This window comes from Camelina sativa, chromosome 1, assembly GCF_000633955.1.
Source record: "Camelina sativa cultivar DH55 chromosome 1, Cs, whole genome shotgun sequence".
Classification (NCBI taxonomy): domain Eukaryota; kingdom Viridiplantae; phylum Streptophyta; class Magnoliopsida; order Brassicales; family Brassicaceae; genus Camelina; species Camelina sativa.
In genome coordinates, this window is record NC_025685.1 from 13,107,435 (window position 1) to 13,132,609 (window position 25,175).

Below are 25,175 nucleotides of genomic sequence, written 5' to 3' on the forward strand. Positions count from 1 at the left end.
CCCCCCCCCCCTCAAATTGGAGTATGCAGGTCACAAATACCCAACTTGCTATTGGATCCATCAAACTCTTTTCGTCCAAGAGCCTTAGTAAGTATATTAGCAAGTTGTTCACGAGTAGAAACATATTGCGGAGCAATTACCCCACGAGCAATTTCATCCCGTATGAAATGACAATCAGTCTCAATGTGTTTGGTCTGTTCATGCAAAACCGGATTCTGACTAATATAGATCGCAGAATGATTATCACAATGCAACGGAATCGGATATGTGCAATCAACACCAAGGGCAGTAAGCAGCTCACGCAACCAAAGTAATTCACAAACCGTTTCAGCCATTGCCCGATATTCAGCTTCAGCCGAGGAACGAGAGACAACCTCTTGTTTCCGTGTCCGCCAAGAAACAGGAGAACCCCCAAGTAGAATAACCCAAGCCGTAAGTGATCGACGAGTAAGAGGACAACCAGCATAATCAGCATCGCACCAAGCAGAAATATGCAAATCAGAATTAGCACTCAAAAATATACCTCGACCAGGACTATTCTTGAGATATCGAACCACACGTAAGGCCGCTTCCCAATGAGCTTCCTTTGGAGCATGCATAAATTGGGAAAGAAGATGAATGGCATAGGAAATATCTGGTCGAGTAACACTAAGGTAAATAAGCCTCCCCACCAGCCGGCGATAGCGAAACGGGTCCGAAAGTGACTCACCACCAACCGATGCCAAATCATGATCTTGTTCTAGAGGATGAGAAACAGGCTTAGCACCCAGTAAACCCGTATCTGAGATAATGTCAAGGGTATACTTGCGTTGGCACAAATACATACCCGTAGAATTGCGAGCTACTTCAATCCCTAAAAAATACTTAGTTATACCAAGATCCTTCATCCGAAAACATGAACTCAAATAAGTCTTGAATCCCTCAATGATTTGTCGAGAACTACCACTAACAATAAGGTCATCAACATAAACAAGAACATGTAGCCGTATATCCGCATCATCAAAGGTAAAGAGAGAATAATCCTTCACACATTGTTTAAAACCATACTCCTTCAAGGCACTAGAGAGCTTAACAAACTAACACCGCGGATCCTGACGAAGACCATAGAGCGATTTGTGTAAACGTCACACTTGTGTGGTATCATTAGTACGAAATCCCGGAGGAAACTGTATGTACACCTCTTCGTCTAAATCACCGTGAAAAAAGCATTATGGACATCCATCTGATGAACCTCCCAATCCCGAGAAACAGCAACCTCAAAAGATCGAACCGTAGTCATCTTGCACACTGGTGCAAATGTCTCTTTATAATCCAAACCCTCTGTTTGATTATTGCCAAGAACAACCAAACGAGCCTTATATCTCTCAAGTGTCCCATCCGCCCGATATTTCAAAGTGAAGACCCACTTACAACCCAAAGCCTTCTTTCCGGGAGGCAAACTCTCAACAATCCAAGTACCACTCTCCTCCAAAGCATCGATCTCCACACGAGCTGCATTCCTCCAATTCTCATCAAGAAATGCCTCTGTATATGTCTTTGGAATTACTCCAGCTGTAATGGTGGCGAGAAAAGCTCGATGGTGTTCCGAAAACTGAGAACAATCCACATATGAATCAATCGGATACCAAGTAGAATCAGTAAAATCGCCATCAGAAGCGGCAGTGACCGTATTGATGACATAATCTTGTCATTTTGCAGGAACAGATTTCTTGCGACAACCTTTCCCCATAGGACTCTCTTCCTCAACCGGAGCCGATTCCAGAATCTCTGTGTTTTCATCAGGGAAAAGAGGAGTGGATAAAGTGGAGGACTGCGGAGAGGACGGAGAACCAGGAGGAACAGGTAACAGTAGGAGAGTAGGGTCAGCTGTAGGAGGAGATGGAGCAGGACAACTCAAATTCTCCGGTTCTATAACCGGTTCAGTGACCACTAAATCTGAAGAAGAAGGGTAGGAGGAGCGTATGTCTGGCAACAACGGGGAAAACTCATCAAAACAGTCCTCATCAGGAGGTATCAAAACAGAGGAGCTGGGCGATAACATGGGCGGCGACGTAGGTGGAGATTTAACAATAGATGGGTACTCAGTTTCCATAAAGATGACATCACGAGAGACCGATATTACACCAGTATCAAGATTATAAACCTTCCAACCCTTTTTCCCAAAAGGATAACCAAGAAAGATCGATTTGTTGCTCCGAGAAGCAAACTTATCACCGTCCTGACGTTGATCAAGAACGTAGTAGAGACAGCCAAAAACCCGTAAATGAGCCATCGGTGGCGATCTTCCATATAGTACTTCGAATGGGGTCTTCTCATCAATGACCGCAGTTGGTGTGCGGTTTATCAAATATCCATCAGTAAGAGCATAAAAACTCCAAAAATCAACTGGGAGATTAGCTTGGAAACGCAAAGCCCGTGCAACATTGAGTATATGTCGATGCTTGCGCTCCACGCGTCCATTCTGTTGGGGTGTTCCAACACAAGAGGTCTCGTGAATAATGCCTTTCTCCCGAAAGAAACCACCAAGACTCAAAAATTCAGCCCCATTGTCGCTTCGAATTGTCTTAATCTTTTTATCAAATTGGCGTTCAGTAAGAGATGTGAAATCACGAAATGTAGATGTTGCAAGAGATTTTGACGGTAAAAAATAAATCCACACAGCGCGAGAGAAGTCATCAACAATTGTAAGGAAGAATCTAGAACCGCAAATAGCCATAGTCTGATATGGACCCCATAAATCGCAATGCACCAATTCAAAAACCATAGTAGTCTTATTAATGCTTAAAGGGAAAGGATCACATGTTTGTTTAGCACGAATACAAACAGCACAAGACTTGAAATCAAAAACACCACTACTAGGACTTTCAGAAAATTTTAACATCTCCATAGCTTTAGAGGAGGGATGACCCAAACGACGATGCCACATGTCCAAAGGTTGCAAATCCAAGGTCTGTGTCATCGCTGCGGCCTCCACACCTCTGAAAAAATAGAGACCATTTAACTGCTCACCTGCTCCAATCACCATCCGTGTGATGCGGTCCTGGACAACACAAAGTCTGTCAGATATCTGGAAGATGCAACCTCTATCTCTAGTTAACTGAGAAACAGAAATAAGTTGACACTGTAATCCATCAACAAAGAACACTCTAGATAGTTGAAGGTGTGATCCAAGAGATACTTTCCCATGTTTATTTGCCGTAGTAAAACGTCCATCATGAAGTTTAATGAAAACTGGAGCCATATCGCAAATATCAACTAGAAACTCAATGCTCCCTGTCATATGGTTCGAAGCACCTGTATCAATAACCCATTATTCGATAAAAAGCTTACCCGAGAGACGATCACACTTTCTGGAGTCTCGATCGTTCAACATTTTCTTCAAAGATTCCCATTGTTGATCGGTCAAGCCACTAACTCCAACCCGATCAGCTTCAGTAATAGCAGAATTAGCATGAAACACCGGTGGCATTGTCACAACCTGATTTGCATGAGCCGGGTCTTGCCATTTGGAGGAGTTAGAACCAAAGGACACACCGCGACGGTCTGCATTCGTCCCACCAGGTGCCATTTGTGGTTGAGGAGTAGGAACCTTTGAGCGAGGCCGATCGCCCCACCACCAGGGATAGCCAATCTTGCGAAAGCAATTCTCAGCCAAATGACCAGTCCTACCACAGCTTGTACACACTGCAGAAGGATCACATATAGACAGTTGAGTTCTGGGACGAGATGACGTTTGGACAGAAAAACTGACTCCATCATGTCGTTCTTCCATACATCGACTTGCCTTCTTTAATTCCTCATCTTGAGTAACCACCTGATATGCTTCATCTAAAGATGGCAAAGGATCACGGGAAAGCAATGAGGACTTCACCGCACCAAAGACATTCTCATCGAGTCCCATTAAAAACTGATGAAGCCTATCTTCTTCCCTTTCCTTGGCAATTTCTTCCATTGTTTTAGCTCTTTGAAAATCAGCAAGACTCGTCCAGAGCTTCGTGAGTTTCCCATAATAAGCCTCCACCGCCGTTCCTTTTTGGAGACAATTCGCAAGTTCAATTTTGAGTCGTTGAACTTGTTGCCCATTCTTCACCGAAAAACACTTTTGTATATGCGTCCATAAATCATAGGCTACCTCATGATGAGAAAGAGAACTGCTAAGATTTGGAGCCACCGTTAGTTTTATCCACGAGACTACCATGGCATTATTCGCCCACCAATCTTCAATATCATCCGAATCATCAGCCGGTTTAGGGATCGATCTATCCGCAAAACCAAACTTCTTCCTTGCCCTCAATGCAAGTCGTATGTTCAGTGCCCACTCATCATAGTTTGTACCTCTCAACTGTGGTTGAGAGATAATTGAGCCTGGATTATCTCCCGAAGAGAGATCATACGGATCTATCCGTCGCTGTGTCGGCTCAGATCATGACGGTCGTTCCTTAGTAACAGAAGACACATCTTCTCCGCTCATCGTGATGTTAAACTAGAGAGTATATCGAGAAGAATAGATCGATAATACTAAGGTCAAACAAAGAAGAAGAACGAGAGAAACAGGGAAAAACAGAGTAAAACGAGGATCGTATGACCTTAAAAATTAAGGTTTTGCTTTGATACCATGAGAAGAAACTAGATTCGTATAAAAGGTTTCTTGCTCTTATTCATTCACGGGCAAAGCCCTTATATACACTCATATTAGCAAACCCTAAGTACTTTACATATATTGCACTAAAACATCTATACAATATGGAAATAACACATAAGATCCCTTATAGATTTCGAGCCCTAAGCAGAAGCCCACAATATAATTAAGTTCTTCAAAAACAATCACCTAATTTTGAGTGCAATTCCCAAATATAACATTTCAACTTCAAACCTCAACCTCAATCTGACTATTATTATTACAATTAACTTCTAGGGAAAGAAAACAAAGAAAAAAAAATAGAAAATCATTATAAAATCGCATTTCAGTTAGAGTTAATCTTAAGACATCTACCCAAATCTTTATAATTAAACAAAGAATTAAAAAAGAAAAAAAAAACTTTGTAATTTCTTGCCTCACTAACCATAACCTTGACCGGGTCTTTTAGCATTGCCCATCTCCATTTCCCGTGTGGTCTGAATCTCGGTGCTCGACCAGGATGGGTACAAATCATATTCACTGATTGGATTACTATACAAATCTTGAGTCTCAAGTCCCATTTTCCTAAACTTGTTCACGCCTTCATTGTCTTGGCTCGAGTCATAATCTGTGCGTCCTCCGGATGAACCGTACACATTGCTGTTACCCGGTGTGATCCCTTGGTTCAGGTCTGACGGTGATATGTTTCCTTCCAGCACACGTGCAACCTGCTCGTTTTTTTGTACACCAATCACTCATTCGATTAGCACTATAAACATTTTAAATGACCAATATATATTTTATTTTTATTTTTTTTGTCAAAGACCAATATATATTTTATAAAACGAAAAAAAATGTAGCTAAAACATGTTGGCACATTGGTCGTCGTTCAAGTCAGTTTTTAATCAAGTGGTGTTGCTTAGATACATCAAAAGACAGAACTGAAATTAATTTAAATTCATGTTATAAACAAATATAATTATATATACAGCATCTATAAATAATAATTATTAAAATAAGGTATAGATATATTTTTATAGTTTTTATGTTCAAAGCCACAAACAAATCTTTTAATTCTAGGCGTATAGCTCAATATAAATATTTGAAAACTGGAAAACCAAATGTCTACCCCCTAATTAAAAAATAAAAAATGATTAATAAGTTACCTGGTCCATGCGAGGTCTACGGCGAGCTGTAGAGCGGACACAAGCTGCGGCACAAGCAACCATGCGAGCCATCTCTTCTCTGTCATACTCATTATTCAGCTTTGTATCAACCACAGCCTCAAAGTTGCCTACCTCGGATACTTGGTTAAGCAAAGGTCGTGCCTGTTCCAATTATCCACACACATAGATATTGTAAAACTTAATGTGAAGGTTAAGATTATTTGTAGTGATATTAATTACCCAATCAACCAAGCTATTATCTGCATGGACATTGTTTGCATCAATAGGACGACGACCGGTTATTAGCTCCAACAGCACAACACCAAATGAGAAGACGTCAGATTTTTCTGTGAGCTTTCCGCTTGAAGCATATTCTGGAGCCAAATACCTAATATCCAAAACCAAAAGGTTCAAAATATGTAAACATTCACACAAACTACGTAAATGTACGTATTTAGTAGCTTCGAGATTATATTTACCCAAAGGTTCCCATCACACGTGTAGATACATGAGTGTTTGTATCAGAAGCAATCTTGGCAAGACCAAAATCAGCAACCTACAAGATAGAAGAGAGACACAGAAAATACAAATATGCTTTCACCAAAATATCATACGAAGTTACATATTATGCCATCATGCATGGAAATATTAAAAAGGAGAACAAAAAAAAAACAAGATAAACAATATATACCTTTGCTTCAAATTTGAAATCAATCAATATGTTTGAGGCCTTGATATCACGGTGGATGATTTTAGGATTGCCTGCAAATACATATACATACATGTGTGGTGAATAAACAAACATGGCTTGTATTTTTTTAAAAGCTATACATATTGTTCATATCTTAGACTTACAATTTTCATGAAGATATGATAATCCTTTGGCAGAACCAATAGCAATCTTCAATCTTGAACTCCATTCCATTGGAGGCCGTCCCTTCCCTATCACAAATTCAATTCCCAAAAAAAAAAAATCACTAATTGAAAACAGTAAAGCATGCAGTAAACCGTACGTAGAAGAGTTTAGTTTTTTTTTTCTAACCATGGAGGTGAAACTCGAGAGTGTTGTTGGGAACAAACTCATAGACAAGCAATCTTTGAGCATCCGCAATGCAATAACCGACAAGAGCAACCAAATGTCTGTGGTGAACTCGGCTAATGATCCCAACCTCTGCCTGAAACTCTCTCTCTCCCTGAGCACTCCCTTCTTTCAACTGTTTCACAGCAACTTCTTTCCCATTACGCAACATACCTTTGAACACGTATCCGAAACCGCCTTGCCCTAACAAATTGGCCTCAGAGAAGCCATTGGTGGCTCTAGACAGCTCCTCATAGTTAAAAGTGCCTTGATAGATGCCTAATGGAAGCCCTGGAGATTGTGGAGGAAGAACTGATTGATCCGAGTAGTTTGAGTCGTAGCCGCCGCTGCTACTGCTGCTCATGAAGTGTGGCCGACGTGGTGGTGCAGAGGGTGGCATCGGTGGTGGAAATGATGCATTTTGATGCTGATGTCCACGGTAAGGGCCTCCAGCTGACAAACACAAGAGTATCAAATCCGTAAAAAACGGTTTCTCTATGTATCCACCATATACAAGTTTAAAGATGTTAAAACAAAATGTATTATAACTTAATTTCTCAAAATGAATATTAATATACTTAATTTTCCCACATATTGGAAAATCAAATATAAATGCAAAGAAAATGTAGATAAATCGTAGAAAATGAGGAACAATATTATTAGTTCAATATTTGATTTATTGATTTAATTAATGTAGTTTAGGTCTTTGTTTTTTACCTAAGTGCGCAGGAGGTGTTTCTTCGTCTCTTCGTCGTTTCTTCTTAAAAATGAAAAAAATCAAAGCCAATACCACAACAAGCATAGCAACTCCTCCGATGGCGATGCCAACCACCAGTCCCGATGATAATCCAACGGAAGGGGAAGAAGGCGGCGGTGAAGAACCCCCGCCAGAGGGATTTGCTGGAAGTGGAGGGTTGAGAGTGCCCGACTGAGGCGGAGTAGGTGTTGTTGAGGGAGGCGGCGGAGATGGAAAAGATCTCGGCGGAGTTGAAGGAGTAGAGGGAGACGGAGGCGGAGGAGAAGAAGGTCTCAAGGGAGAAGGTGGAGGCGGAGATGAAGGCGTAAAGGGAGGTGATGAAGGAATGGTTGGAGATGGAGGCGGAGGAGAAGGCGTCAAGGGAGGTGAAGGAATGGTGGGAGAAGGAGGCAAAGGAGAAGGTGTCAAGGGAGGTGAAGGAGGCAGAGGAGAAGGCGTCAAGGGAGGTGAAGGAGTGGTAGGAGCCGGAGGCAGAGGAGAAGGTGGAGAAGGAATGGGTGTAGGCGGAGGTGGAGAAGGAACGACGGGAGGCGGAGTTATAGGAGGAACGACGGGAGGCTGAATTATAGGAGGAACGACGGGAGGCTGAAGTATAGGAGGAAAGGTGACGGGAAAAGGAACGGGAGGAAGTTGTGGTGGAGTTGACGGAGTGGAACCCGGAGACGGCGCAGATGACATCTCTCCACACAATTAGAAAAAACTACAACAGGATCAAAATAAGAATGTTAAAAGCGGGAAAAGAGGTCAGAGATGTGATATACTGCCACCAAGACCAAGAGTTCTGAGTTTTGATTGCTTCTTGTCGGAATTTGGACGATGGATGAGTCAATCTTTAAAAAAAATGTTTGGTCTAAATATATATATATATATATACTTACGAAATTCTCAAAATTTTACTGTTGTTTGAATATTAAGAAATTGAAAAGAGGAGAATATACGTAATATGCACCAAAACGAAGGAAAGAAGGGGAGTGCACCAGCATAAATACTAAGGCCACCTATTACATTGACGTTTCTACTAATTTATTGTTACTATTTAACATCAAGTTACACCAAAATAATCTAGTAAAACTCAAACAAGCAATAAATAAGTATTTTTGTTAACTTATATTTTATCAAAATGGTTTTTAATAGCAGGCCAATTATATCAAGTGGGATTCGGTCTAATTTCCAGATAATGTTTTTGCTCTTCAGACTAAGTAATACTCGTTTAAGTTTATGAAAATAACTATTATTGTATCAGAGTCAAATGTACTAGTATCATTATGTTTATCTTAGTTTAAACCAACCCACGAGCTTAATCTATTAAAAAAGAAAAAGGAAGTCAACGACGTAATTGCACTGATGATTTGTCAAGTTTGGTTTGGTCAAATGTTTTGTTTTTGTCAAATTGGTTCCACTTCATAATATTTGATTGAATGCAAATACCAAGACATTTAATAATGCATCAATTTTTGTGGATTTTCAAGTGGTATTATACAAGAAGACCAAAATGATTTCGTAGTTCGTGGACAAAGGTTGCCAAAATGGCTAAAACACAACGTCCACTGTCAATTGTCTCTATAACCTTAATTATTCCATTTGTTATTTTGCGATCATCTACACATATTTAAAATTAATGAATTCAACGTCCAGAAAAGTCAATTGTTAGTTTGTAATCATGTTCAATTTTTAAATAGCAAACAATGAAACGACATTGCACGAATTGGCATTTGGTTTCTCGTTCGGTTATATTGATATAACAAGTTACACAGTTTAAAAATTCTATTATCTTATTACAACTTCTTTTATCAAAAGAAAAAACCAAAAACTATCTAATAACAACCTATTTCAAATAGTAATTTAAAAAATTATCCATACAAAATTTAAATTAATATAATATATAATAATTTTTCTGATTATAATAAAATTTTGGTATATTCAGTTTAGCTGCACCATGGGATTCTTGCATTACTAGTCCCAACTATTTAACTAGACGACGTTATCTTTTCGCGAATATATAAAGTACATGCTGGGAGGTTCGAAGGCACAATCAGAACTGTGTATAATGCATCAGAGTCATATTAGGAACCCATTCAGTTTAACTCTCAACTAAACCAAGTGATGCGCAGTTTAGTAAGACTGATGAAGTATTACCTACAACCTTCATCTCTTTAACTTTGATACCCAAAAAGATAAAGAAAAAACTTTCACTTAAACTCCATATATTTTCTTTAAAATGATCTAGTAATGGCAATTACTTTGTGCTATCAATAAAATTACACATCCATCACGTTACATATTACTCAAACATATACTGATGGACACACTTCATTATACTAGTAATACGATATTATACACAAGAAGAATATTTGATCAACCGACGCAAAGCTCATTATATAATTATATTTAAGAGCCTTAAAAACCGAGGAGACGCCTCATGACTCCAAGCAGCTGCAGATGTGATGTCATCTGTGGGAAATGCCCGATCGCGTCTTCGATGATCTCCACCGTCGTTTTCCCTTTAATCTTCTCCTGCATGAAGTATGCGACGGACAGAGGCACGACGACGTCGTTTCCTGTCTGTATGACGTGGCAAGGCACTGACACTTGTCCCAAAAGCTCTCTCTCATCGCTGCCAAACACTATCTTAGCTAAGGCAAGAGCCGTCTCGGGCTTCATCTTCTTAAGGCACTTTTCGAATCTTTGGACTGAGACAGAGTCTCTCGAGTCGACCACGATGGAGGAGAAAGCAACCGCCCATGCCTCGTAGTTGGACTCAATGTTTGAGATGATCGTGTCGATGTCTTTTGACTCAAACCCTCCTTCGTAATCCTCACAGTTTATGTACCTATATGCATTTCAATCTAGTAACGTTACTAAATTTGATCATCTTTATATATTAATTTGTACGTTGCATTAGACGTATATTTCTAGTCAAACATTATCAACTTTTGCATTGATTACACTTCCTCGCCTATAATTATAATAAATATCTAAAGTAATCAGTCAAAATATGATACTTCAAACAATTAATTCCCATTCAATAATTTTCTATATATAGGAAATAGAGCTTTTTTAGTTTTTAGTGGTCCACGTGAATCGTGATATATTAAGGTTAGTACTTCTAAGTTCTAACTCAAAAACCATCGACAGTAAAATTAATAGATTGATTCATATGATAGTTATATATCATCATATTAGGTTTCATATAATTAATTTTCGATGTGAGACAGGAGATGTATATATATATATATATATATAAAGCACACATACACATGACATATATATTGATATGCATGTAGGCCGTAGCTAGCATATATAAATGCATCTATGTATATATGCGTAGACTGCAGGGAAGTTAGANATCTTTATATATTAATTTGTACGTTGCATTAGACGTATATTTCTAGTCAAACATTATCAACTTTTGCATTGATTACACTTCCTCGCCTATAATTATAATAAATATCTAAAGTAATCAGTCAAAATATGATACTTCAAACAATTAATTCCCATTCAATAATTTTCTATATATAGGAAATAGAGCTTTTTTAGTTTTTAGTGGTCCACGTGAATCGTGATATATTAAGGTTAGTACTTCTAAGTTCTAACTCAAAAACCATCGACAGTAAAATTAATAGATTGATTCATATGATAGTTATATATCATCATATTAGGTTTCATATAATTAATTTTCGATGTGAGACAGGAGATGTATATATATATATATATATATAAAGCACACATACACATGACATATATATTGATATGCATGTAGGCCGTAGCTAGCATATATAAATGCATCTATGTATATATGCGTAGACTGCAGGGAAGTTAGAAGTAGGACAAGATGTGATGATCATATGTCATATTCATCCAACAAGCTAAAAGCTGATCATGTCCACATGTTCAACACTTGGTAACAGTTACACGTACATATTACATATGTCATATAGATATCATCCACATAAAAATCATTAAATATCAGCTAATATAATATATTATCGTAAAGCATACTTCGTTTTTGTCTTTTCTCGTGAAACACATATTCACAAAGGAATATTGTACGATCGATGAAAAGGTATCACTTTAGACCTCTCTTTCGAGCGCAAATCATAATTCTTCATTTTATTTACAGATATATTCACATCATGATTAACCTCTTTTTTAACTATATATATCCAATATATAGACCTAAATGATAACATAGCCTTATAACTGGATTACACACAGGTCTTTGATTTTCACTTCTTATTATAATTAAGTGGAAGTACGGTTGATTATTAAGAGCGAGCTTTACCTGGGAGAAGCACCAATAAGAAGAATATTTGTAAATAAGTCGGGCCTTTTAATAGAAGCAGCACAACCGACCATCCCCGACATGGAATGGCCTACGAACACGACGGGGCCAAACTCCAACTCTTCCATAAGAGCAATGAGATCGTCAGAGAAGGCATCAAAGGAGTTATACTTTGAAGGGTCATAAAGAGTTTGGTCTTTAACGGTTCCAGAGAAAAGCCAGTCAAAGACCAAAACTTTGAAAGATTCGGACAAGACTGGTATCATCTTGTCCCATATCGACTGATCGCCTCCAAAACCGTGTGCAAGGACCATCGATTTCTCGCCAGAACCGATGATCTTGGCGTTCATAGCGGATGCAAGGCTGGATATCTTCTGATTAACCACCATGGTTAAGAACAAGAGAACTTTGTTAGCTGGGACAACTTTGATAAGTTGTGTGCGTATATATAAAGGGAGAGACGAGAGATGGATTAGGTCTATGGTTCTTAATTGACCTCCAACCACCGATTTTATTAGGCTTTTATGTACATCCAAACATTTATGCCTTTTCAACAATGGCTGTTTTTGTATTCATTGTCCATCTACATAGCATCTTAGAGGATAAAACAATATCCATCATAAATAAATATCTATGTGAAAACGAATCTCTACTTTTTGGTATAAAGAAGGTATATTTATTTGGACTCGAGATAAACATTATAAACTACTTTTGTTTGTACGTGTAAGTAAATGCGTAAGCTAACTTGACGTATAGAAATCAACATGATTTCGATATACACATAATCATAAATCTTAATCATGTTTTAGTCAATGAAAATGAAGCACAACGACGAATTTTAGTAAATTAATTGTTATAAATGTTTGCTAATCATATGAGTACTCATATAAGAAAAACGTATAATATGACCTTTCGCCTAGCAATAATACAACATTTTTGTTTATGTCCCTCAGACTTATTACGTAGGGTCAACATTTTTCGTTGTTGCTAACGTTCAAAATAAAGGAAATGAAATAAAACGATATTAATTAATTGTGATTAAATGACTTAGTTTGTAAAACTCATATTATAGTATAGCATACACAAGTGATCCTCTTTTAGTGATTTGATATTTCAAAAGTAGTAGCTGTGCATGGAGTCAATCTAGCCACCAACCGGAAAAATTGGTTATTAAAAAAATGTATAAAAACGGAGATAAAAAGTTGTACTTATTTGACTTTTCTTGTAAGCATGCACTTGACTTATGGAGTAGTTGTTATCTTGAATGCTTAACCTCTTTTAATCGTCTCCACTATATATAGCATCTAGTTGACACAATGACACCTAATCCACATGTAAAAACCATAAACTTGCATCTAGCTAATTACCATCCATCGATATCTAACCTTATATATACCAACTTATCTGGTCCAAACTCTAATCTAGTGATAGCAAAAAAAAAAATCTAGCTTTTAAAATGTTAAAACCAAAAGGACTCCCAAATATTGGTTCAAAGGTTAAACGAGAGATAGTTTGGTCCAAAAGAAAAAGACAAGAGGCACACAACCGCACATGAGGAATCTGGATCGAGGACCAGACCCCAAAAGTTTGGTTTTGTCCATACCTTGTCATTTTCTTCTTCCAGATTTGGCCCAATTATTATTCTACGATAAGTTCAAAAAAACTTATTTGAAATTTCCAATATATTTACCATTTATTGATTTGGTGTAAATATATAAATACATAATGTATTTAGTTACCTCTAGATGTTTTATTTGCATGTATAGATGTCAGACTCTCACTTTTTTACATCTACAAAATGAAATCACTCTATTTTTATGATATACCACTATGTATAAAATTGATTTAATTATACAATTCATTTCGTAGTTAAAAAAAGTCGTAGTAAAGGAATGGACTATACCTAAATTATAATTTTTGAATAGTAAAAAAAAAAAAAAACTCAATCGGTTATGTCCAACTTCTCCACAACCAACTTGAAGTTACCTAACTAACATACTTACCTGACATAATAATTTCGGTTCTGCACAAGTACAAATTAAAAATATGATATGATGAAGGAAAAAGCTTAGGGTTGTCGTGTAGTGATTTGTATAATGTGACCAACAAGAAGAAACTGCAAAAAAGGTGTACGACTAACTTTTCCTCCACCTCTTAAGCCCTCCTTTTACTTTCTCCGTTCATACATCTTTCTTTTTACTTTACCCAAATTAGTCCATTTTTCACACTGTTAAGTCTCAATATATGTGTATAGAAAAGGAAAGAAGAAAAAGGTAGTTCAGCTTTTACTGTTTGTAATTTAGGTGAGTTATGTTGAATTTGAGAAGCTCTTTAACTTTGTTACCCTAAGATATGTAAAATCTTGACATATCACAAAAATTGGGAATTGATTTGAGTTAGACACATAGAAAGAGAGACAAACAAAAAAAAGAAAGGAGAAGGGAAGAGAGGAGACTAGAGAGAGTACAACTACAAATTGCCTTTTGCTTTTAAAAGCCGGTTCCTACTCTCTTTCCCCGACATAAATGACTGTTTGTTATCCACACAAAGCAATATACACACACACACACACATGCACCACCACGTGTTTTGTTCCATTACAACTCCTATTATACCAATCTCTAGATTTTATGTTACTTCTTTTGTAAACTCTTTTACTTTCAGACTGGACAGTCAGAATCAGATCAAAGATTAGTTTAACAAGAAACAAAATATTTTCATCATGGTAGTTTTGTTTTTTCTTGTTTGTTTACTATGCAACAAAAAAAAAAAAAAACGGGGTTAAGTTAATTTGCATGTGTTATTGGTGAAGCGAGCGAGTTCTTCCGCACATGGTCCACTATCATGTGTTCGAAAGAGACCAAAATCAAAAGTTATCATCATTTAGTACGAAAATGATATCTAACTTACTCTTATAGGATTACCCAATACGTCCGACATCCACACATTTGCCTTTATATGTAAAGGCTATTGCGTTTAAGATAGTAATGCTTTTATGGTTTAGCTAATTATAGAGTTATAGACAAAGCAAGTTCTATTGCAAAACCTGTGGCTATAACTGTAATTAATAGAAGGGAACAATGAAAGCTTACAATAACCTTTTTTGCAAATTTTCATCATTCATAACCATGCTCTCAAAGTAGTTTCCTTTATATGAATGAATATACAAATTTTTGTCCTTCGAGAGAGTTCATAAAGGGAAAAACTATTGTTTTGAGTATCAGACTTCGACTGGAGACAATGGAGAAACATCTACTAGCCGTTCAATTGTTTCCAGCTGATCATATGGAGCAATCTGCAGAACAACCAAACCCAAGACTCTTAAAATCTCAACATGTTTTGGTATGTTAGTTTTGATTTCAAAGTTTTGTTATTTATACCTGGCTAAACCCGTCGGGCCAGGTTATTGAGACAGCGTAGTTTCCCATTGGTCGTATGTCTTCAGGTTCAATATCTTCTGCTACATCCCCAAACTGAATTTTTTGCTCTCCAGTCCATTCATCCTGTTTAAGGAAGATACAAAAATTAACACTTTGAATTCTTGTTTTTAAGTTTGAAGACAAAAAACAAAGGAAGCTTTAGGATGAAGTGGATTCTCGGACTGAATGTCTTCCATACCACGCTTTGGGCAGATCGATCATTTCTTCTGACAGTTGCAGGGTGCAGTAAGAACTCTTCGTCTGAATTTGGTACCTTCACTCTAATTGCCTTGAGGTACTTGTCGTATGTCACAGCCGTTGATACTGTTATAAACATACAATACACATAAAAGAAAGAGTCTTTCACTTTACCTCATGCATTTGATACTATAAGAGAAAGGAAGGGTTTATTTTTACGTGTTTGGTGTATAACTTTACCTTGCTGGCGTATCTTGGCGCATTGTTGCACTACACATACACCAAGATCCTGGAACGTTCTGGCAACGTCACTTAGAGGATCCGACACTACTTCAGGAGTACCGCTATCCCCTGAAGCAGATAACTAACAATCGAAAAGGAATAAAAGAGAAAAAGCTCTTTAGAACAACAAGTCCACTAATATTAATGTTCAATCACCTGATATAATGAAAGAATGAGATGAACCTTCCAGGGACATTCAAAGGGGTTTTTCAATAACTAAAGTCAAAAGCTAAAGATGCAACTGTGCTACTTCACAAAAGTCTACATCATATGTATATATACATACCGTTGGTCTAATGGGGAGGTCAAAGAGGTGAGGTATGCCGAATTGCTTGACAACCTGCAACCAGAGAAGTGTATGGTCAGAAGTTACCTAAATGTGCTTAATGTGCATGTCTCTGTTGAAGTTTTCATTTTGGTATACGCAAGTGAAACTAAGAGACGGCATAAATCAGCTACCTCAGAACCTGAACCTTTCCCAAAAGGGTAATAACGTTTCCCATCAGCGTCAAAGTGGCTCATATTCTCCACAACAGCAACACAAGGCACCTACTCCGTAGAACCAAACAGGAAATAAATCTCAGAAGTTCATATCTGTTTGTTGAACATAGAGAAAAGCAAGTTCACAAGCTCCTTATAAAGGAGATTTTGTGATGAAAAATCTGGAATAGAGAAAGATACCTTCAGTTTTGAGAACATTCGTACACCTTTTGCAACATCAATAAACGCCAACTTTTGAGGGGTGGTGACAATTACCGCTGCTGTCAATGGCGCAACCTGATAACATGAATATTAGCCATAGCATCAGTAGAAGCAATTACTATTCATCATACTTCAGTGTCTAGCAAAGTTATTCAGATGTTACTTGCTAAGGGAAAAAGCATTGGCACTCAAGACAAAAGTAAAATATACATGATCGTATAATAATCAGAACCGGACCTGGCATAAGGTCAGTTGTATATCACCAGTTCCAGGAGGCATGTCGATAACAAGATAATCCAGCTCTCCCCTGCATCAAATTACCAATAAAGATTATGACTTTTTTTCTCTAAAATTAGATCAAGTCATGATCTTATTGTAAATGAACAAACCATTCAGTTGTTGTAAGGAGTTGGTTTATAACACCAGACACCATAGGACCTCTCATTATGGCACGCCCTTGTCCTGCAAATCCAAATGAGACTAGCTTTACCCCTATGTATTCTGTTGGAATGATGGTCTTCGTCTCTGGGTTCTATTATACATAATAACTCGAAAAAATTAGTCCTTTGGTCTTACAGTCTTACTACTGCTATCACAAAGTGAGTAAGAGTATAATTACCATTTCCAGTATACGGCTCTCAGGATTGACCATAGTTGGTAGACTTGGACCATAGACATCAGCATCAAAGATGCCAACTCTAGCACCCATACCAGCTAATGTATAAGCAAGATTTACGGCTACTGTTGATTTTCCAACACCACCCTGAAATGTTCATCTAACAACAGCGTGTCATGAACTAAAGGGATGGAACTAAAGACAGTTATGGGCAGATTAGTTTCTAAGTCTCAAAAGAAGAAAGACCAAATCCTGTTTTATTTCTATGTTCCCTGCCTCATGTGAATATACACCATAACTACTTTGGTACAGGAGCATGAGTATTCCCTATTTACTAAGCTACGAGGACACACATTAGTACAAAAAAGAAACATCAAGAGCTACACAGACTGGGAATTTATTGGAAGATATTTGTACCTTGCAACTTGAAACAGCGATAATGTTTGAAATTCTTGATAAACCAAAGGGAAGCTGCCCTGCAAATATGGGTTTGGCTGGTTGTGCTGACATTGTCACATTGACCTTCTTCACCCATGGAAGTGCGGCAACTACCTCATTTGCCTTGTTTTCAAACTACAAAAATAATTTGTATAATGTCATATTATATAAATCCAGCAAAAACAACTAGGATATACTAAAAACTGATTCATTTACTTATAAAACTAAGAATATAGTTCCAAAATACTCCTAATTAGTAGTGTGATAAAAGAATAAATGGATGGTTTTGTCATGTACCATGTCCTTGACTGGACATGCCGGTGTTGTGAGCTCCAAACGGAACGAAACCTACAACAGAAGACCAAACATTTATGTTTCTGCAGCCTTGATTGAACAACAATCCAAAAACAGAACAATTGGGTGAAGGATAAAAAGTATTATTTATCACCTCTCCCAAAGCTTCATCAATTCCCAAATCTTTCACAAAACCACAAGAAACAATATCTGTTCCAAAATCAGGATCAATGATCTGAGACAGCGCCTTCAACACATCTCTTTCTAATGTTTTGTCAACACTCTCACCAGTACTACTACTAGCTGTTCAAAAACGCATGAGTTAATCTCACTTTATAAGTAAGTACTACACAAATGAAAAACAATAATCCAACGGCTCATTTAATGTAGTAGCTAACTCAGACTCCACTCAATCAGACCATAACCTCTCGTATATATATATATATATATCTAGGAAAAGAGAAAAAAATTATTACCTTGAGCGGAAACAGCTTTAGTTACGGATAGATTCTGAGAGACCCGTTTGAGGAATCTTGTCCTGGAAGAAGACTGAGAATGGAGAAACAACTTGTGAGAAAGTAGCAGTGTTGTAATGCAACAATTGCTTCTTCTTCTGGACTGAAACACGAAAGAAGGATGATGTCCCAACGACTGAGGAGGATGGAGAAGATAAACTAGAGGAGGAGCTTTTACATACATGACTAGAGCTATTTCGATGTACAGGATGAGCTTTTTTAGACAGACGAAGGAGATGATGATGTTTATGGATTCTAGACCACACGTCTATTGTTTTCTTTTTTCATTGTAAAATTTGGTTAGGTTGATAACGACAATTATCATATTGGGTGGGCTTTTTTCTGAAAAGGGCCTTCATTTCAAAAGAATAAAAGATTTTTAGGGGTTTATTATTTAGTGGATTCAGAAATTTAAATAAAAAAATTATATGTTATTTAATAATTGATTTTTTAAAATCAAAACTATGTGTTATAACTTATATGTTATAAACAGATAATCATAACACTGATTATCCATCACTTCAATCTTATCCATATTTTTTTAGTCCCCAAGTTACTCGCATATATTGTATGTATGTATTTTAGCTTAGTCATTAACTTACTGTACTATAACATATAGTCAATGGAAACAAGAAAAAAGTAAGAAGAAGTAACAACTTCCTAATTCACTTACCTCTAGTCTCTCAGCTTTTATCATTATTATAGTATGCATTATTATACTACATACATATACACATATACATATATAATAAAATAATATTATATATTTTGCGTTACATTTTATAACACGTTATCAGTACGATGTCTTTACCACTAGAGCTTTTACGAGGTAAGTAAATTTATATTGTTTTAATTATATTTATAGAACATAAATATTATAGACATCGTGAAATTATGTTTTTTTCTGGATTGATCATCATAAGTTGTAGGCGTTGCCTCTTTTATGATCAAATATATAGCTAAATCATATCCGGATAGATCGATTGATATATGGTAGGCTTTGCCTCCTTCACGATCAAATAAAAGCTATGTCTTTTCCGGATAGATAGATCGTTATATATGGTAGGTTTTGCCTCCTTTACGATCATATATAAAGCTATATAATATTTGGATTGATCATTTGATATGGTAGGCTTCGCTCCTCCTTCACGATCTAACAAAAGGCTATGTCCTTTCTGAAAATATCAGTTTTTCTTTCTATACGATCAAATATAAGGCTATGTCATTTCCGGATTGATCGTTATACATATAGAGGTTCTGCCTCATTCATGATCAAATGAAAAGCTTGTCTTTTCCGGATTGATCGTTATATATGATAGGCTCTGCCTACTCTACGATCAAAGAAAAGTTATGTCTTCTTATATATAAGACTATAGCTCTTATTTTATTTTCTGCATTTATATGTTTGTTTATTTAATTTTGTTTATTCGTAAAAAGTAACTATATGTGTTATATGAGATTTAAAGACAACAAAATGTCTTTAAAATCAAAAATATATTTCTCTTATGAGAATATATGAAGCACATGTCAGTATATCATAGACAGTGCAAACATAATTAGAAGGTTTAGATGAGTTAGTCTCTCGACTTTCAAAGACATCAGATTCATAATTATTGATGTCTAGTATTCTCCGAAGTCTCAAAGAAACTCATGCAGATTCAAAGACATTTTGTCTTAATAAAATTATTATGTTGAGACTATAAATAAATATGGTATCGCAAGATTGACCATATTGAAGACACGCATGTATATGATTATATCATGCAAAAAGAAAGATGGCAAAATGATAGTAAATATGAAATTCCTTAATGCTTTAAGCATAATGTTACCGGTCAAGCCATCCCGGACAATCAATGATATTAAAAATCATTGAGAATTTGTTTAGAGGAACAAAAGTTCTTTCAAAAGTATTGCATGTCCCCGTTCACATTTCAAGAGGTTGTAAGCACTGCACTTCATTCATATTTCAGGTAACATCTAATTTATGTTGAATTTATTTAAGTTTATTTAAATTTATATTTATTGTTTATGGAGTTGATTGTTATATACCTCCTCCTTAATTCTGTAGTAGGTTATGCCTCCAAAATCATATAATGTTGGCTCATTCACCATTCTTTTGGATTAACAAGCTCATTGTATATATATGATGGTTTGATTTCTTTAATAAATCTCCAAATTATACCCCAAATATAACCGATCTAATAATAAGATTCGGTCAAAGGTGAACAGACATAAAAGTCATCATCTTGAGAGGGGGTAATACTAATCTCACATCTTATAAGGATCTACGATAATAAACATAACTAAAATCGGTATGTTGTTGATTCTAAAGTGGGATTCAGTACGAGATGAATGAACTCTAAGAGTTATCATCTCGAGGAGGAGAATTAAAGGAATCCCACATCGACAATAAGTCGATAAACTTTGGTGAATTTGACACCCAGAGCGATATAACTTTGGTGAAGTCATACCCTTTAGTTTATCACATATATATGTCGCATGTGATAAAGTGGAACATATGTAATGTTCATTATGAAATGAGCTATGATGAATCGTTTATAGTGCAACTCCAAGAGATTGCAAAACGATTCTTGGTGATTTAATCTCCATGTTAAACCATGGAACATGCAGTTTTGCATGTAGTCAATATTATATATGAGACCAACAATTTATAAAGAAACATTTCTTCCATGTTATATATTCATGGTTGGAAATTAAATATTTCTTATTTTGAATCTTATAGGTGTGTGATATATATTGTAAATGCTCCTCCACACCGCATAAAAATATCATCCATAGAGGATGAAATATATAGATGCGGGAGATGAGTCTCCGCTCTAATAAGATAGAGCCATCTTATGAGAAATGTGCGTATTGCAAGATTTGCAGATCATCAAGTTGGATGATAAAAGTTTCCCTTCATTATGGGAGAATCATTGAATAATTTGAATCTTTGACAAATGAATATAATGAATATGAACTTAAAATTCAAAAGTTCAACAGATCACTATTCAAGATATATGTTGCAAATCAAATGCAAAAAGCTGATGGATGAGATTTCATATAATTATTGATCCTCACATAAATGAATATGAACTTGCAATTCTGAGAAATCTCACATCCCATCTAGAATTGCTCCAATAAAAATATGTCTCTGACGGATGACTTACAAGTCTATGACACATAAGAAACGTGATAGACTACTTTGGTTCCTAAGATAAATAAAATCCTCGAAAAAAAGAGCAAATTAAAAAGAGGATTATACTCTCAAAAGAGGAGCAAATGAACTCGTAAAGAGGAGTAGATAAACTCTTTAAGAAGAGCTAATAGACTCCTAGAGAGAAGCAAATATACTCCTAAAGAGGGGCAAGATACTTCTCAAGAAGAGTAGAGAAATTGATTGATATGGTTAATAATGAAATTAGATACCTGAATAAAATCATTTATATAATGATTAAAGAGATCTCGATTAACCATGTCATTACAGGAAATATGGAACCAAAGACATAATGTCGACAATAAAAATCTTATATCGCACAATGTGATTAATGAGGATCATAAATCTCTACTTTGTCTGCTTTGTGAGCGTATAGATATACATATTGGCCAATAAAGACGTAATCAAGTCTATATTAAAGTCGTTTGAAAGACGAGTAATTTTTGGACTCGTGGTCTAAGCATAAAAAGGGTATAATGATATATAACAAAATGGTGTGTCACACCATGTTTTGTTAAAGTACCCTATATCAATCAAAATTGATGTTATATGATGACTTGAAATACATCTCATGGGATGCTCAAAGAGCTTATCCCGAAAAATATATGGTATCATAATTATGTTTTCGAAAACTCATAACAGTGATGATTTTAAACAACATCAAATCTCTTGAAGAGTTATTTGGAATAAAATATCTTGGAAAAAAAAAATGTCTCCAAATATTTCTAAACTAAACATCTATCTAAATAGATGTTATATTAATCATTTCGAAAGGAAGTGAAATATATATATATATATATATAGTCATATGAGATCATATATAGATGTTGACGAACATTTATATATCTTATGAATTTTGCATAAGCATTTTCTACTAATCTCTTTGCAGCATATAACTCATCTTCTATGAGTAGATTTTGAGATGAGTTAAAACGTATCTTCTATTGCAAAGTGATAGACTTTGGCCGTCGCTTATTCAAGTCATGCCAAATAGTTGTGCTTCGTCGTAATGGCTCAGATGATGTCCGAACATCAACCAATAGTTACCTGCCTAAGACTGGAGCCTCGTCACATATTGGCAAAGAACTTCAAACAGAGGGTTCGATCAACATCAACTATTTATTGCTTGTTGAGACCCATTAGCAAGAAGCAACCGAAAGGCAACAACACTGTTTGAAGACTCTGTTGCATCTGTCGCCCAAATCAAAGGAAGCTACACCAAGAGCGACAAAACAAGACATATTCCTCTCTTACACTCAAGAATTCGAGAAGAATAAGGAAATTGATAGCCAGTCCGTCAACTCAAGTAACAATGTAGCAGAGTTATTTACAAAGGTGATTTCGACTACCTCATTCAAAATGCATCTTGAGAGATCAAAATGCATCTTTTGAAGATGATACTTCCAGGGGACAATATGATGATTCGCGTGGCTGCACTCTTTTTCTCTTATCATGGTTTTTATCTCACTGGATTTTTCCATGACAAGGTTTTTAACGAGGCAGCAAATAACATGCAGAAGATCGACCTCAACGAAGAATGTCAATGGGAAGACCTATCTCTCTTCAAAATCTTTGTCATATATCGACTAGATCAGAAAAATGAAGAGAATGATCGATATGGATCATCTACGTGAGATATGAAGAAAAGTCTGCTCGTTTGTTTGAAGCAAAGAATGAACATCTACGAAATCTATGAAGAAAGCGAGACTTCTCTACTATAAAGGGAGATTGTGTCACTGTACTCTTTTTCCTTTATCATGAATTTTATCCTATATGGTTTTTTCATGATAAAGTTTTTAACGAGACAGTACATAAGGTATAGATGGTGATAGATAATCAAGGGGGAGTGTTATAAACGGATAATTATAACAGTGATTATCCATCACTTCAATCTTATCCATATTTTTTTTTGGTCCCCAAGTTACTTGCATATATATTGTATGTATGTATTTTAGCTTAGTCACTAAGTTACTGTCCTATATATATATTTTTTTTTCAACAAGAAAATTTATATTACATAAAACTTTAATGTACATCAAACCATGAGATAACATAACTTAACTTTCGTAGCCTAGCATCTTTAGCTAATTTAGCAGCAACAGAATTTACAGAACGGGGTATCTTCACAAAAGTAATATTATCATAAGATCGACCTAGATTCCAGATGTCCTGAATGTGAGTGGTAAGTGTTGAAAGTTCACATTGATCCCTTTTCTTCTCATGGAAGAAACGTTGAAGCTTGTCATATAAGATAGATGCATCTCCGCAGAACAGTACATCATTGTATCCAAGCCTGTAGACGTGATAGATTGCTGATCTTAAGGCTTCAGCTTCTACTTCAAGAGGCGTGTTCATTGGATTAATGGATGCCTTCCCTTGAAGAATAATCTGATGATTATTATTGTAAAGAGTCCAACCTATTCCCGCACATTCAGTGGGAGAAATCCATGATCCGTCCACATAGCAGGACTAAGCAGTAGTTTCCAGAACAACATATTTCTATCCATCAACTGATGTCAAAGTCCGTGATGCGGTGTTCGAAGACTGCTCGATTCTTAGTTTTCCTTGATTATTTGATATACTCTCTTTTCATTGTTGTAAATCAATATAAGCCTTATTTATGATATCCTGTATAGACCATTGTTTATTCTTTAACAGCAAATCAGTTCTTGCTTTCCACAAATGCCAACCAATGAAAGGAAAAATACTTGCATCCTTTCTTTGGTTTTTATCCATACTCAGAAGCATATCAACATTCTCATGAACTGAGTTCGAGAAAAGAGGTGTACCTGAGCCAGTGAGATTGAGGGAATGATGCCAAACCTCGCTACTTATTCTACACTGGAACGAGAGATGGCTTATGCTTTCCGTTGTTTCTCCACATCTTTGACAGGTATCATCTCTTAGTACTCTCTTTTTCTTTAAGTTCTCTGCAGTTGGCAAAGCGTTATGAAGACATCTCCACCAAAAGTGTTTTATTTTCGGAGGAGAATTCTGATTCCATAACTTAGAGAATACCCTAGCAGTGACATCACTATGTGTAGTATCTACAGTAAGATAAGTGTCTTTAGAGATCTTACGCTCTACTTTGTATCCAGATTTGACAGTGTAAACGCCATCCTTGGTATGTATCCAACTGATTACATCATGTGCTTTAGTAATAGATGGACGAATAATTTTTATACGAGGAATGTCATTACTATCAATGATGCAGGAAAGGAGTTCTTCATTCCAACTACCCTGATATAACAGATTACTGACCTTTAAATGAGGATATAAGTTCTTTCCGATCCCCCTAGCTGGCCGTGGTGGGCTTAGTGGAAGCCATTGGCCATTCCAAACTTCAATTTGTTCCCCATTACCAACAACATATTGCAAACCATGAGAGATGAGCTTTGTACCTTGGGAAATACTTTTCCATGCATAACTTGCATTTGTGTTGAATGATGCATTGAGGATGCTGGTTTTTGGAAAGTATTTTGCTTTAAAGACTCTTGCCAATAGCAAATTTGGTTGTTGAAGCATTCTCCAACTTTGCTTAGCTAATAGGGCAATATTGAAATCTTTCAAGTCTCTTATTGCCAGCCCCCCCC

General features: G+C 36.3%; 4 protein-coding genes across 4 annotated transcripts; all 4 read right to left on the reverse strand.

Annotated features, from left to right (window-relative positions):
• Window positions 4,867-8,403, reverse strand: LOC104789419 (proline-rich receptor-like protein kinase PERK2). The gene is made up of 8 exons (XM_010515119.1): window positions 7,580-8,403; window positions 6,827-7,315; window positions 6,640-6,726; window positions 6,476-6,546; window positions 6,264-6,340; window positions 6,025-6,172; window positions 5,785-5,946; window positions 4,867-5,346 (listed from the first exon to the last, which is right to left on the reverse strand). The coding sequence occupies exons 1-8, from the start codon at window positions 8,295-8,297 to the stop codon at window positions 5,059-5,061; spliced, it is 2,040 nt and encodes a 679-aa protein (XP_010513421.1). The 5' UTR covers window positions 8,298-8,403; the 3' UTR covers window positions 4,867-5,058.
• On the reverse strand, window positions 9,827-12,432 carry LOC104789426 (probable esterase KAI2). Its single transcript, XM_010515125.2, has 2 exons — window positions 11,902-12,432; window positions 9,827-10,449 (listed from the first exon to the last, which is right to left on the reverse strand). The coding sequence occupies exons 1-2, from the start codon at window positions 12,288-12,290 to the stop codon at window positions 10,017-10,019; spliced, it is 822 nt and encodes a 273-aa protein (XP_010513427.1). The 5' UTR covers window positions 12,291-12,432; the 3' UTR covers window positions 9,827-10,016.
• LOC104789433 (fe-S cluster assembly factor HCF101, chloroplastic) lies at window positions 14,966-18,634 on the reverse strand. The gene is made up of 14 exons (XM_010515134.2): window positions 18,327-18,634; window positions 18,005-18,153; window positions 17,854-17,904; window positions 17,536-17,691; window positions 17,122-17,265; window positions 16,892-17,034; window positions 16,740-16,809; window positions 16,482-16,577; window positions 16,260-16,349; window positions 16,087-16,140; window positions 15,759-15,882; window positions 15,520-15,644; window positions 15,282-15,404; window positions 14,966-15,196 (listed from the first exon to the last, which is right to left on the reverse strand). Exons 1-14 carry the CDS (start codon window positions 18,547-18,549, stop codon window positions 15,122-15,124), a joined length of 1,623 nt encoding a protein of 540 aa, XP_010513436.1. The 5' UTR covers window positions 18,550-18,634; the 3' UTR covers window positions 14,966-15,121.
• LOC104789443 lies at window positions 23,551-25,169 on the reverse strand. Its single transcript, XM_010515141.2, has 2 exons — window positions 24,372-25,169; window positions 23,551-24,210 (listed from the first exon to the last, which is right to left on the reverse strand). The coding sequence occupies exons 1-2, from the start codon at window positions 25,105-25,107 to the stop codon at window positions 24,197-24,199; spliced, it is 750 nt and encodes a 249-aa protein (XP_010513443.1). The 5' UTR covers window positions 25,108-25,169; the 3' UTR covers window positions 23,551-24,196.

Bases quoted from the DNA above. Each gene is read 5' to 3' on its own strand.
- LOC104789443 (XM_010515141.2), bottom strand. From the start codon at position 25,107: ATGCTTCAACAACCAAATTTGCTATTGGCAAGAGTCTTTAAAGCAAAA.
- LOC104789419 (XM_010515119.1), bottom strand. From the start codon at position 8,297: ATGTCATCTGCGCCGTCTCCGGGTTCCACTCCGTCAACTCCACCACAA. The intron at 6,341-6,475 runs GTATATATTGTT...TCTATCTTGTAG, and splicing joins ATTTCAAATTTGAAGCAAAG to GTTGCTGATTTTGGTCTTGC. The intron at 5,347-5,784 runs GTAACTTATTAA...AAAAACGAGCAG, and splicing joins GTAGACCTCGCATGGACCAG to GTTGCACGTGTGCTGGAAGG.
- LOC104789426 (XM_010515125.2), bottom strand. From the start codon at position 12,290: ATGGTGGTTAATCAGAAGATATCCAGCCTTGCATCCGCTATGAACGCC. The intron at 10,450-11,901 runs GTAAAGCTCGCT...AAATGCATATAG, and splicing joins CTTATTGGTGCTTCTCCCAG to GTACATAAACTGTGAGGATT.
- LOC104789433 (XM_010515134.2), bottom strand. From the start codon at position 18,549: ATGTATGTAAAAGCTCCTCCTCTAGTTTATCTTCTCCATCCTCCTCAG. The intron at 16,810-16,891 runs GTTTGTTCATTT...AATTTGATGCAG, and splicing joins CTCCTTACAACAACTGAATG to GGGAGAGCTGGATTATCTTG. The intron at 15,197-15,281 runs GTATAAATAACA...GTTGTTCTGCAG, and splicing joins GGCCCGACGGGTTTAGCCAG to ATTGCTCCATATGATCAGCT.